The sequence below is a fragment of the Strix uralensis genome, chromosome 25 (assembly GCF_047716275.1).
Source record: "Strix uralensis isolate ZFMK-TIS-50842 chromosome 25, bStrUra1, whole genome shotgun sequence".
Lineage (NCBI taxonomy): Eukaryota > Metazoa > Chordata > Aves > Strigiformes > Strigidae > Strix > Strix uralensis.
In genome coordinates, this window is record NC_133996.1 from 5,603,470 (window position 1) to 5,616,955 (window position 13,486).

General features: G+C 55.1%; 1 protein-coding gene across 1 annotated transcript; it reads left to right on the forward strand.

The window, feature by feature from the left end:
• Positions 1–584: 584 nt before the first annotated feature.
• On the forward strand, positions 585–9,953 carry HEYL (hes related family bHLH transcription factor with YRPW motif like). Its single transcript, XM_074894478.1, has 5 exons — positions 585–991; positions 4,678–4,744; positions 5,200–5,283; positions 5,759–5,840; positions 7,306–9,953. The coding sequence occupies exons 1-5, from the start codon at positions 912–914 to the stop codon at positions 7,971–7,973; spliced, it is 981 nt and encodes a 326-aa protein (XP_074750579.1). The 5' UTR covers positions 585–911; the 3' UTR covers positions 7,974–9,953.
• The last annotated feature ends 3,533 nt before the right edge of the window (positions 9,954–13,486 follow it).

Consider the following 13,486-nt stretch of genomic DNA (forward strand, 5'->3'; position numbering starts at 1 on the left):
GGTAGGTCTCAAATGCCCTGGCAGTGCCATGAGCTGGCACTTGAAGACACTCCAAGGCTGTGGGAGCGTGGCAGGGGGCCGAGCTCCCGGTGGGACCACCGTGGCACAGTGCCGGCGTGCCAAACCCACCCCGATGCCTCCGAGCGCGGTGCCACCGCTGCCGTCCCGGCCCTGGGCCGTGGCCGTTGATTAATCCCAGGCGAGGGCCCTTTGAGCGGCGTCCTCAAACAGCACCGCGCTTCGAATAAGCTGGTTTCCATCTGAATCATAAGTCTCCAAAAGTGCCTGCGCCGCTCAGAGCCGGGCAGACATGTGTGTGCGTGTGGGGCTGGATGTTGATTTTTCCCTGAAACAACTCAAGGCTTTATCAGTCCCATCTCTTTCCCACGGTTTTCTGTTGCCAGTGAGGTCACTGGTCCCTTTAAACTGGGGCTGAGGCCAATGTGCAGCGGGTGGAAGGGGGGCCGTGGGCAGAAGGGGGGGGACATGAGACGGTTCACACAGACTGTTCCTTTTACAGGAAGACTTGGGATTTCGACCAGCGAGCGGGAGGAGGCGGAGGGGGGGGGGCCCTGGGAACCTGGGAGCGCCGGCGCGGCCGCGTAATCCGTCACTCCCGGGAGATGTCTCATTAACCCATTAACCGGGGAGGTTGGGGACGTGCTGGGAGGAGAAGCGAGGGAAGAGCCGGGGGTGTGAAAGGCAGCGAGCGGGCAGGGGAGGAGCCGTGCGAGGCAGGCACCGCGCTGGGGCCAGCTCCGCCGCGCAGCCCGGGGAGGGACCGCACTTCCCCGAGGACGGCGGGGAAGGACGGCGCTGGCCTCCGGGGCCACGCGTGGGGGGCAGCTTCGTCGAGCCCATCGGCTTCTTCCCCCAGCGCCCCGCGGGGCCGCCCGGAGCCGCCTGAGAGGATGAAGCGGCTGTGCGAGGAGAGCTCGTCCGACACGGAGTCCGACGGCACCATCGACGTGGGCCGGGAGGAGGAGTACAGGTGAGCTCCCACCCGCGGGGACGGGCTCCGGTCCCACGGCGCTGCGACCGAGTCGGGGTTTGGGGTCCCTGCAGCGGGGGTGAGCTCGGCATCCTGCGGGGAGAGGAGTGGGGGGTCCCCGGCTCCGGGCACGGCGCTTGCAGCGGCTCCCTGGCACCGGAGAGCACCGGGCTCCGCCACTGACCCGCCGGGAGTCCCCTGGCACGTCGCTTAACCCCTTCGGGCTGGGCTGGTCCTGCCGTGGGCCAGGACGGGGAGGGGGGTTGGCTGGATCGAGGGTGCTGGCGTCGGGACTGACCCAGCGGGGAGACCCAAGTCGCAGCACAAGTGGTAAAGCTGCGTTACGAGCGGATGGCAATCAAGAAAATGCCTCATTAAAGCCAGTGCGTTTGCCTTCTCCTGCCGGGTGGGGAGAAGGGCAGCTCTGATCTTCCTTAGCAGGACCCCGGTTGCGCCGCACCCCGAGTTGGGGCAGTGCCCCCCCCCAGAGCAAAGGCACCGGTCAGCGGCCTGGATGCCACTGCAGTCCCAGCGATGCAAGGGCTCCTGGGGAATGTGGAAGAAACGAGGAGGTTTTGCATGAGAAACGCTTCTGCTCTGCTGATGCATTTGTAATGCACCAGCTGGGGCTTTGATCTTTATTAAAGAGGGAGCCCGTGCGGTCTGGCCAGCGAAGGCTGCCCTGCTTTAGGCGTGCACTTTCAGTATCGCAGTTCGCAGGCTCCATCCCATCGCTGCTGAGCTGCAGTTTCGGCTCTGGAGCTTTGCTGCTTGGTGAAATGGGAAAGAGCAAGGACAGGATCTCTGTGTGGTCCCCCAGGCGATGTCCTCAGGCTTCACCCCGCTCCCCCACGCTTCGGCTCTGCTGGCAAAGGGCATCCCCCGCTGCCGCTCGCGGCTGGGTTCCCATGCTGTGCTGGCCCTTCACGGGCACGCCCGGGCTCTGAGCGTGATGAAGGAAGGGCTCTGTTATTTGTTCTCATCCAAAAATCAGCTGCTTTTGAACTCTTGTTTCAGTAGCCAAGCGTCCCCCTCCCTCTGCGTCCAGCGAGGCCCCAGATGAATTAATTCCCTTTTGCTGCTTGGTATCCTGGGCGAAGTCGCCCTGGCCGGTGCCAAGCTCAGGTTCTCATGGGATTAAATTCACGAGTCTGCTTCTCACTGATACGGTCGCAGCAGAGTCGGGCTTGTCCAACACGTAATGTCCTGCACAAATTCACTGATCCCTTATGCAGTTTCAAAGTGCATCAGCATTTAACCTGCCTTCGTGCTGCACGTGAAATACATCCCCCCTCTTCACAGCAGTGCAGCACACTAAGTCTATGGTACCCCGATGGATGAAAGAGAGGAATTGTCATAATACTTTATTTCAGTGAACAGTAACAATGAGTTTTTGATCTCTCTCTGGTGCTGCTAATACGTTTGTCTTCTCAAGCCAGTCGTAGGACCAGGCAGCGCTGTGATCTGGTGGTATTTGTGTACGTGTATATTGGTGCTTGTGTCACACAAACACATGGCCAAAAGAGCTGTTCCTGCCCTGATGAGCTTACAGGCCCAGGAAGGTGGGCGGCCCTGCACGGGAGGCTGGCGGATCGGGTTAAATGAAACACTTCCAGGTGGGGAGCGAGGTGGAGCGCGTAGGGCAGAGGGAGGCAGTCGGGCTGTCTGGCCGGGGTTCCCAGCCCATTACCCATCGGTCGGGTGGTTTGGGCAAACCAGTTCCCCTGTACGAGGGGATGAGTCACGCCGGGTGTGAGGCTTGGTTCAGTGTGTGCTGCAAGTTTAGACTCTGGGGTCACTGCAGAAGTGCAAGATACTGCTTGGGTTTGGGGCGGTGGGTTTCTTTGCTTTCTGTTTTGAATAAACAGCCAAAGTTACGCTGTAAATTATAAAATCGAGCAAAGAGCAATGAAGAAAGTTTAATCATCAGAGAATATAGTTACGGTATCTTTTATGTGGTTCAAATCTGTCAGACATATTTTTAAAATGTATTTTGCAGTAAGCTAAGTCTTTATATCCACATCTGGAACCGTAGCTCACAAACAGCGACGCGTTCAGACAGCTCGGCAAAGAGAGTTTCAAAATTCACTGTTGCAGACTCCTTGAGTGCGTACTCCACATTCCTGCGCTGCCAGGCGAGTTCAGTGCCTACCCCCTGCACGTGTAAGAGCCCAGCGTCCGCGCACAGCCCTTTTTCACATCGTCCGTGCGTTTACGGATGCTGGCAACGCGTGTTCGTACTTGCGAAGCCAGCCAGCACCTATGCCCAGAGAAAGCCCACCCAGCAGACATTCAAATCGGGTACCTGCATGGAGATGAGCGGAGCAGTCAGTAGAAGAACGTGTTATTTCGTCTGATTGTGTAAAACCACTTCTGAAAGCACCTCACTTGGGCCTAACACAATGTATTTTTAATGGGCTGAGTTTGGTCTAGTTTTTGGCGTGCTGCGCAGACAGCACTGTCTCGGCAGAAACATCTTTAATAGACTGCTATTAAAATGCTTCATCAAACTGAAAAATATTTTGATTTGATGGGGTGAACCCAAATGCCCCTTGCCAGATTTGTATGTCTTGCGCGGTCACCGAGTCCCTGCGGAGCGCTGGGCTGGCCGGGGTTGCAGACTGCCGTCTCGCCTGCGTGTTAAACATCGCTGCACCGAGTTTCGTAAGGCGCAGAAACAGCCCCGAGCCAGTCCCGCTTTCCGGAGGGAGAAACCCCGCTTGGGGGAGGTGGAAGGTGGCCCAGCCAACCTCCCCCCGAGCAGAGGGGGTTTGCTCCAAGGAGTTTCCCACGCCCGGTTATCCATCGTTATGGAGACCTCACCGCCGCGGGGACCTAAGGATTGAACTTTGCCTCCCTGTGTGTGTTTAGTGCTGACCTTTGGTGTCTTTAGCCTCGCCCGTGCCCACCAGGCGCAGGATGGTTTGTGGGGCCCTTCTCCTTAGCCTATCTGCCCCTGTGTCCCTTATCCCTTGAGCAGAGCTGGTCCCCGGGGCTGTCGGCCAGCAGGCAGGGTCCCTGCTCTGTCACCTCCTGCCAGGTGTCCCCCCTGCCCAGGTTCTGGCCCCTCTCTGTCTGGTTCAGGGGTGTCCGTGCATTCAGACTATCGCAGCCCACCCCAAAAATTGTGGTTTGTGAAGCGACTCTGCAGGAAGCCCTCAGAAACCACATCAACACTGCTGTTAGCCTCACCCTGAGGAGCACCCAGCCCTTTGCTGCCGCCCTGGGTGGGAGCTCAGATACAAGCTCGTGCTATCGCAGCTCCAAGATGCAAAGACCTGCAGACAGGGCAGGCTCAGACACGAGAGCCAGGAGGTTCACACATGGAGAAAAAAAAAAAAGACCACGACTCCAGAGCTCGGATCGCTGCTTTTCCAGCCCTGTGGAGATGCCAGCATGGGCTGAGATTGGAGATGTGTGCCTCGTAGTGGATGGACAGTCTGGTGCAGAAATCTGTCCCAGGCTGGTGGGAGACTCTTGAAGGGGAGAGAGTGGGATTCGAGTCTCTGCTTGGCTCCCCGTCCCCAATTCCTGAGCTCTGTGTTGTGGGTAAAAATGAGATGGGAACCACAGAAGATATTACTCAGGGGGGGAAACTGCAGATGGCAAACGTGTGTAAAGCATATGTGCAATGGAGGTTTCTCTCCAGCTAGAGCAAGAAATGATTCCCTCTTCTTCCTTTCCAGCCATGTTTCCAGGTCTGTGTCTCCCACTACGACATCTCAGATACAAGCCAGGAAGAAGAGGAGAGGGGTGAGTCTCATCTACGTTGACCAGGGTGGCTGTGCTGTGTCTCGCTGGGGGGTCAGGCTGGGCCCAGCTCTGTGCCAGGGCTCCCCAGGACACCCCCAGTGTGTGTGGGGGTGCTGTTAGCACGTCCCTCCTGAGGGGACACCGTGCAAAATTGACTTTACACCATTTCCTGCTCCATCTCCTGCAGAACTCTCCCCACAGCCATTTTTTGTAGAGATTTGGCCTCAAATCTGGCAGAAAGGGGTGGGGAGAGGGGTGGAGGAGAGCGATTTCACCTGGGGTTATCGCCCCAGTTAGTTCCTTTGCTCAGCTTTTGCACCCAAAACATTTACGTATATGGCCCTGTTGAAAGCGCCTCTCTCAGCCGTCCACAGCTGTTAATGAAGGCTTTAGACCCGTGAGCTGTGGTCCTAAATGACCGTGGTTTCTTCTCTCCACTTGGAAATCTCCCGCAGATCATCGAGAAGCGGCGCCGTGACCGTATCAACAGCAGCCTCTCTGAACTGCGGCGCCTGGTGCCCACCGCCTTCGAGAAGCAGGTGTGTGAGTCCATGATTTCCACCCGTCCTCCTGCGCGGGCTGCGTTTCGGCAGCGTTAAGGGTAGAGCTCTCAGAATGAGAAAATCTGGAGCAATGATAGGTCTTTCTTATCATCATCACTTCAGGGAGTAAGTAGGTGGTGAAACCGGGTGGTAAAACAATATTAACAAATATTCAGGAGCCCTGGGGAGGATAAATTCAATCCAGAAAGTGTTTTGCAGATATGAAGATGCACGGAAATGGGGATTTTCAATTTGCATCAGGGGATCTTGGGAAGGAGCTCTGTTTTCTACTCACTCGATGTAAAAACCAGAGCCAGTGCCCTGGATGGATGTCCTGCTCCGATCCGAGCACTCCTGGGCTTCAGGAAGGTTTTGGGGAGGACGTCACTGGGCAAAACTCAGCCCCTGAGAGGCACAAAGCCCTAGACCATAAAATGATGAATTGCTCTTTTTTCCTGCTCCCAACACACAGGGGTCTTCCAAGCTGGAGAAGGCAGAAATTCTACAAATGACTGTAGATCACTTAAAAATGCTTCATGCCACGGGAGGAACAGGTAAGAACCCCTCTTATAAGCATAGCGGTGAGGTGAAGGTGAAAACCTGGAAGGAAAATTCCCCATCAGCCTCAGCAGCAAGCAGTATCTTGATGCTGCTGTGCCTTGCTGACACCAGCCAGCACCAAAATGAACGCTGCCCTGCCTGCTTCCCAAGGGAAATATTTTTTGAGGGAGGGCAGATGGACATTTCCTGCCCTGTTGTTTTTCATATGGGTCAGCATCCATTTGGCAGACCGGGGTATGTGGGACGGCAAATCCCACAGACCCGCAGGGACGGCACCGCTGTCATTGTCACACATCCCGCTAAAAGCTGCCCAGCCAGGGACGTTCTTAGTCCTGCTCAGAAATGGAGCCTGCTTCCAGAAAAACGATATTAAACTCTTTACCTCCTCCCTGGGATACATTTCCTGCAGCGGCTGGATTCTGCATGGGGACTCTGCAAATAAACAAGGCTTTTTTCCCTTTCTGTTCTTTTTTTTTTTTTTTGTGTGTGTGTCTCTTGGTTGTTATAAGAAGAGAGAGGGAGCCCTGTGCAAAATTCAACAAAGGTCTTATTTGTACTGAGACCTCAGTACAGACCCTCTGTCCTGTTCCAGTTAACAGGATGGAGATCACAGCTCCAGTAAAGAAGCCTCTGGCTTGCTTACCACCCATTTTTGGCTTGCTGGGGACATTGCTGGCATCCAGGCTTTGGTTCAGAGCTGTAACTTGGTCTGGAACATTTGTTTAGATATTCAGTTTGACTGCACTGCAACAAAGGGCTGTATTGTCACGAGAGACCCCGTCAAGCAAAGTGGTCCAGCGCTTCACTGTGCTGTGACATTCTCTGCTTTATTGCTTATCGCCTCATGAAGCTGCAAGTAGGGAGCAGAAGCCTAAAAACCAGCTGCCGCTTGCATTTTATCTTGTTGATTTCTGTGGCTTTGAGCTTCCTTGGCCCAGCGGTTTTGGTTCTGCCACTGTCCCGTGTCCTTCGGCCAGACATCTGTTTAAATGAAGTATAAAGGTGGGGACCCAGGCAGAGGAAAATGGTGCTAAGGTGTGTGCTGAGGAGACACAGCGTCCCGCTGTTCTGCAAGACCAGGGATGGTTCGTTAGCAAAGAGGGACCCAGTGCCCTTCTAGCCCACAGTCGTGTCTCCAGCAGTGATAACTGGTAGAGTCCAATAGGAAAAATTTCTTCCTGAGCACAGTTAATGAAGCCTCTTACTCGTCTCACATGCTGGAGTAAGAGGCTTCATGACCCTGGCAGTTTTATCCCGATGAGATAACCGCAGATGCTATTCTCACGCACGCAAACGTCCAGTCCTTTCGGACACCCACTTGGCTATCTGCTTCAGTAATATCACACGGCAGCAAAGTGCCTCAAGTGAAATACACTGTGCACTAGAGAGGGTAGTGAAATCAAAGCACATTCCTGAGCTCTCCATGGATTTACTGTCATCCGTGTCCTCTCCCTGCAGGCTTCTTAGATGCTCGAGCTCTGGCCGTCGATTACAGGAGCATCGGCTTCCGCGAATGTCTCACTGAAGTTGTCAGGTACCTGGGCATCCTCGAGGGCCAAAACGCCGCCGACCCCATCCGGCTGCGACTCCTCTCCCACCTGAATAATTACGTGGCAGAAATGGAGCCTTCTCCCGTGGCCACTTCCCTCCTGCCCATCCAGACGTGGCCGTGGTCCTTCCTCCACAGTGCTGCTGGCCCCGTGCAAATCCCCAGGAGGGAGGCTGCTCCCGCTCCGGTTGTTTTGACTGCATCTTCCCTGGCTTACCCAAGCCCTGCTGTGAGGCCAGCCCCGCTTCGCCGTGTCCCCAGCGACATGCTGCCGTCCCGCCGAAGCTTCCTGGCCAGCAGGATGGCCTCTTCTAGCCGGAGGGCCCGAGGCGCGGGCTCGTCCACGGCCGTAGCAGCCGTGCCCAGGATGCCGTCGCCAGCGGGCGTATTGAGAGAGGGCTCGTCCAAGAGCAGCCAAATCGCAACATTCCTCTTCTCACCAGCTTCCGCCGGCATCCCTGTTCCACCGGCTTACGCGGCGCCTCCCGCCTTGGGCACTGCCGTGCAGGGACCCGGGATCAGGGTTGGGACATCCAGGATCTGCCGCTCCTGGGCGACTGAAATCGGGGCTTTCTGACCCTCCCCTCCCCTTTGGAGACAGGAATTATTCAGCACTCATTGCCCGCAGGCCTAAGAACAAACTCAGCTGAAAAGGCATCTTTCCTGCTTTGCAGAAGCCAAGGATCCATAAAGAAAATTCTCTTTACTCTTCCCTCCCTCCTCGCAAGCCTTCCTTGCCTCACCATCACACGTCCTCTCCCTCGTGATGCCTGCAAACATAAATCACATCCAATTCGATGCACTTGTCTGCACGCGGCTGTACTCCAGATCCTTCTGGCTACGAGGGAGGGGGCACACGCAGATCCCAACCCTGTTCCTCCTCCAGCAAACCCCTCTGCAGAGCCCAGCGTTGCTCTCCTTTGGAAAACAGCCAGCCCTGAAATACTGTCTTATTTCCTTGGGGACTCAAAGCTGCCAGAGTCTTGCTCACGCCGATTCTCTGCGATGTGTCCCCCAGCTGCAGCACCTAATTTTGGTGCGGTGGGACGGACGCAGCTCACCCCCCTCCCCAGCACTGCTGGCACCCCACAAGGCAGGCTAGAGCCCCCCCAGCTCCCTTAGCAACCTGCCTGCCTGCTAATCCCCATGCTTTCCTTGCCGCATTACCAGCTTTTCCCACTTACGTGCCCTTAAGGTGGAGTGAGGCAACAGCTTAACAGAGCTCGTTCCCACAGCCGAGCTGAAACGCTGCCGTGTCTGCAGGGCCTGCGCTGGGTCCCCGCACAAACCGTGCAGGAGCAGCCGGCCAGGCCGCCTGGGCGGAGGGAGGCTTCTGCAGCCCTTGCTCCTCACCGAGGTGTGAAGAGGCAAGACGGAGGATTTCAAAGGGACGTCTGTCACGGAGGGGAAGGCTCTGATAGCCACGGTGAGAAGAAAAGGCCTTTCCCTCTGCCAGTCTCCCCGCTGGAGCCGTCTCTCCTCCATCCCCCGCTGAACAGCTGTGACTGCAGAGGGGGGCAATGGCTCAGACCAGGCTGCGTTTGAAGTGCCTCCGTCGTTCTCTCTTAGCCCTGCATCCCTCACCCTCTCCTCCCACAATGTGTCCGTTTTCTTTCTTCAGCGCCATGTTTTGGTCTCGCATTGCTCATCCCTCTCCCTGGGCCGGGACCAAAAGCCACTGAGGTTTCACTGCAGACCTCAGCAAGCTCTGGGTCTGCACTTGTCCTGATTCCCGAGAGCTTTTTCTGCCTTGGCCTGTGTGCCCCTAGATCACTGATGCAGCAGATCTGCCTCTGCTCCTCCAGCTGTCCTCCCCTCCTCTCTTCTTCGGGCAGAAAGAACAGAAACTTGAAGCTCTCAAGCCACCATGCTCCTGTGCCACGTCCCTAACTCCCGTGGTGGCCAGGGCAGGGTCTCCCAGTGCTCCCCCTCGTCTGAACAGCCCCCGCTCCCTGCGTCTGTGCCTTGACTTGCTGGGATACACGTGCAGAATAGCCTGGACCCAGTTGCATGCCCACCCCAAGGAGTCTCGCCCACCTCTACAGCACTGTGACACGAAAAGAGAGAAAAGTGTGGAAAGGTCAGTGCAAAGAAAGGTAAAAAAGAGGGAGAAGATCTCTCTTGAATGGGAGAGGCTCTCCCCACGCCTCAGGTCAAACGCGCAGCCGGTTAGACTGTGTGGATGAGCTGGTGTTTTTGCGTTCCTACAGATTGTATCTGCCATGTGCATGTCAATGTATGTATCTGCTATTGTTTTGAAAGTGAGTCCCTCCCAGTTGTTTTGATGAAAGTCACCGCACTTAACACACAGAAATGCCTCCGCTACTTCTCCTCACCCTTGTCCTGAAGTGCCAGAATCAGCCAGGAACTCTCTTTTAATAAAGTCAGAGGAGGTCCTCACAGACTCCGCTTGTTCCCGCAGCTGGTCGGCACGCTAGAGCTCACAGCAAGTAGCCCGGCCTCACTTTACACTGTGCAGAGCTGTTAGATTCACGAGCTGTGACATCCAGCAAAGGTGTCAAATAAAGTCTTTCAAACCCCTGTCCTGGTTGTGAAACGTAGTGTTGATGTGAATCTTTTCTGCTAATCCAGCCTGCCTGGATGACTGCTAGGTTTGCGGCGGGTGAGCTTTAATTCCTGAAAAGCTTCAAAAAATGTAAGATGCAGGCGGTAAGGTAACATCCCTGCTGGGTGTTTTATAGCTGCTGCTCTTGGTAACTCCAGTCCCATGACTTTTTACTTCGCAAACCAGTACGTGAGTCAAAATCATCTGGCAACGCTTGCCCTGAGATTGGTGATAATCTGTGGCTTGAGAACAAATCATTTCATTTAACTACCAGCATCTGCAAAAATGTCAGGGAACGAATCGGGGCCAGCAGAGCCTTGCAGCCAGATGCCTCGGGCTCGCCTTGGTCTCCTGACCCTTTGCAAGCGGGACCAGAATAACCCCTGCTGCATCTTGCTGTTGGGAAACGCTTTGGACTAAACAAAGAGCCACAGCTGAGAGTTTGAGGGCTGTTTTGAGGAAAGGACCAGTAAATGATCCTTCTTGTGAAAGATGCTGGGAGAATTTTCTGGGGAATGGTGGGAATTTGACTTCCTTTCCCATAACTCCTTCTCGCTCCAAAATGCCTTTCAAAACCGCCCATAAATCCCTGCCTTAAGTGCTGTGTTGGGAATTGCTGGAAGGGAGCAACTGCAGCTGTGATGGAGTAACGCAGCATCCGTCTGGAAGCTGAGAGAAACTTCAAGGGCAATAATAGGGCTATTGATGACGGGTCGTCCTGCTGGTGCCTGGGCTGCCCCGACCCGGCTGGAGGCGGCGGTGGGAGCTCAGTGCTCTGGTGTGGCCTCGGCCAGAGAGAGGAACCAAATTACCCTCCGTGGGAGGCAGGCATACAAACCAGCCCCGCGGGCTACAGTGGTAAAACAAAACAGAGACAGTGAAAAAAAAAAAAAAAACACTTCCTGATCTCTGCTGATCAAACAGGAGCAGGAGCGGGTGGGAGGGCATCAGTTCAGGCCCGTGGGGTTTTCTCCCCACAGCAACATGGTGATTAGAGCGGTAGCCCGGGACTGGAGCTTCATTTTTTTTCCCAGGGTTTTCTTTAGCCTAAACGTCTCCTCTAACACATCCTGGCAACTTTTGATCTACCCTGTAGGGGAAATCCCCGAACTCTCCACGCACTCTCTTCATCCTTGTTCTTCAGGCAAAAAAACATAATGAAGAGGCCTATGGGAACGCGTGGGCTGCGTTCAGCGCGGTCCGGCTGGGGTTGCTCGGTGGCATACGGTGGTGTTAAACACCGCTCCAGCTCCCAGAGCGGTGAGGCTGGAACAAAACGGGGCTGGGACGAACAAGCCTTCACCTGTTACTTGGAGGGGACAAGGCCACTTCCAGGCTGCGGGAGATCTGCTGCGCAGCAGGTGCTCCAGCAGTGAGCGAGTCCTGCTCTCCCAAATTCCCCTGCATGGAAAACGTTGCTTATCTCAGTTCTGCTATGGCGTGCCCTGAGTGAAACTCTCTCCCTCCTGCGATGCTGCGTTTTTCTGCTCCTGGTGCAATCCCGGCCTGCCCTCTGCTGGTAAAATCCCAAAGCTAAGGAGGAGAAATCCTAAACCAGGGTCAGCATTTGGTTGAAAACTTGCCATCCGTGTTGAAAAATGTTTTATGATGACGACCAGCGACTGAGACACACGGTAGGAAAGCGGCTTGGGAGGCCTCTGGGTGATGATCCTCACAGCAGTGCCATCGATGGGGATGGACTGGTGAAGATGAAGACATTAAAAGGTGTAACCTTTCTCCAGGCACTGCTGGAGGTCTTGAGAGGGTGAACTGGGAGGATCTTGGGCATCGTTGGTCACCAGGAGCAGCTGCACTCGTGTGTTGAGGGTACCAAGAGTAGTGGGGTCCCTGGGGCAGTTTTGGGCCCGTCAGTTTGTGTTGGGAGTGAAAAGAACCGAGGAGGACACAGGACTGTAGTTGTCTGCATGGTGTCCCCTGGGAGGGGATGCAAATGTCAATAAATATGTTTCAAATAAAAGCCATTCTCAGCGTAGCCACAGCGGCTGCTTGCAGCCAAAGGGCGTTTTATGTGGAAACGTATTCTTCCAGCTCTGCTGTGTTTTGACTTTAGCTGTCAGAGCGGGAGCCGCTCCGAACTCCTTCCACAGCGAGACTCTTGTCTCTTGGGTGGTTTCCCAGATGAGGAGATGCCGGGCTGTGGAGGACTGAGCTGTGCAACAGTGGCAGGCGCCAGGCGTGATCCCACCAGTATGTACCAGCGCTGCCTCCCAGCACGGCCAGCTGCTGGGAGGAAGATGATGAGCTCAGGAGGAGGATGATTTGTGTCTTTAGAAAATAACCTGGACTGAAAATACTGCAAAATATTACAATTTACTTTGCTAATTGTTACCTTTTATTCTGTTTCTCTTCATTATTCCACTGTAATGAAGGGATAGGTATCATATTCCATTTTTATGACAACATCATATCCTCTTTTAAAGCAAATTAAAGGCAATGTAATGTGGAATCGAAAAGTCACAGCAGACCAGCTACTAGCCTCTGTAGGCTATCTTGGTCCCCCTTAACAGGACATCCATGGTGCCTGACGGTCACTGATGAGTCACTGAGTCCTGTGCTGCTGTGTCCTCACGCTCTGCTGAAGATGCTGGAAATGGGTCTCCCTGGAGCTGAATCTCGTGAGCATGAAGCTGTGGGACAGTGGAGGGGGGTGAATCCCTCTCTTGTTCCAGCGGGTTTCTTCTGCATTCAGAGTTGTTCAACCCTCACCCTGGGAAGAGGGACTGACAGCTTGCTTCCACAGAGAGATGTCGAGGACCCTTGGTCCCGCTCCAGGGTGGCCCATGATGTGAGCTGGCGCAGCGCCGGGGCTGCCGCAGGAACTCGCACTTATTTGAGGAAAAATTATGCTCTGAAGAGGAGGAGGCTGTGGGAACGGCTCCAGCTACGACTGCTCCTCATCTCACCATCAGCGACACCTCCAAAACTGTAGCTTGGAGCAGCAAGAAAAATTATCCCAGAGGAATTATTCGCTCTCCTGCTGCATTCCTCTGCTCGTTCTGCTCCTTGCCTCCGTCCCAGCCCCACGGCCCCGCTCTCTCCAGGAGGCTCCCCTGGGTCCCTCCTGTTTCCTGGTGGGACTGAGCTGCCACGTGAAACACTGGCATGCAGAGAATGGGGATGGGATGAAAAAAAAACCCAAAATCCCCCCCATTTCTGGGGGGTCTTGCTGTGGGTGTGTGTCCCTGCCAGCTGCCCCCAGAGGATTGTTTCGCCCCTAATCTGGTCCACCATCCCCACACAGGGACAAGACTTTGGCGTTGCTCGAGCCACCGTGGGATCTGTACGTGGACTGAGCCGTGAGACTGCACAGCTGTCCCCCAAACGCCACCCAGGTGCCATTTTTTGTGGCAACCACATAGATTTGAAGGGTTAGGAAGCTGTTGTGCTTATTTATTGAGTTGGTTGCTGGCTTGGGGGAGGTGGACATCCCTGAGGGGTGAGCGGTAGATGTTGTTGGCCAGCCTGAGGAAACCAGGTGTTGCTGAGGAGCAGCGAGGGGCCGG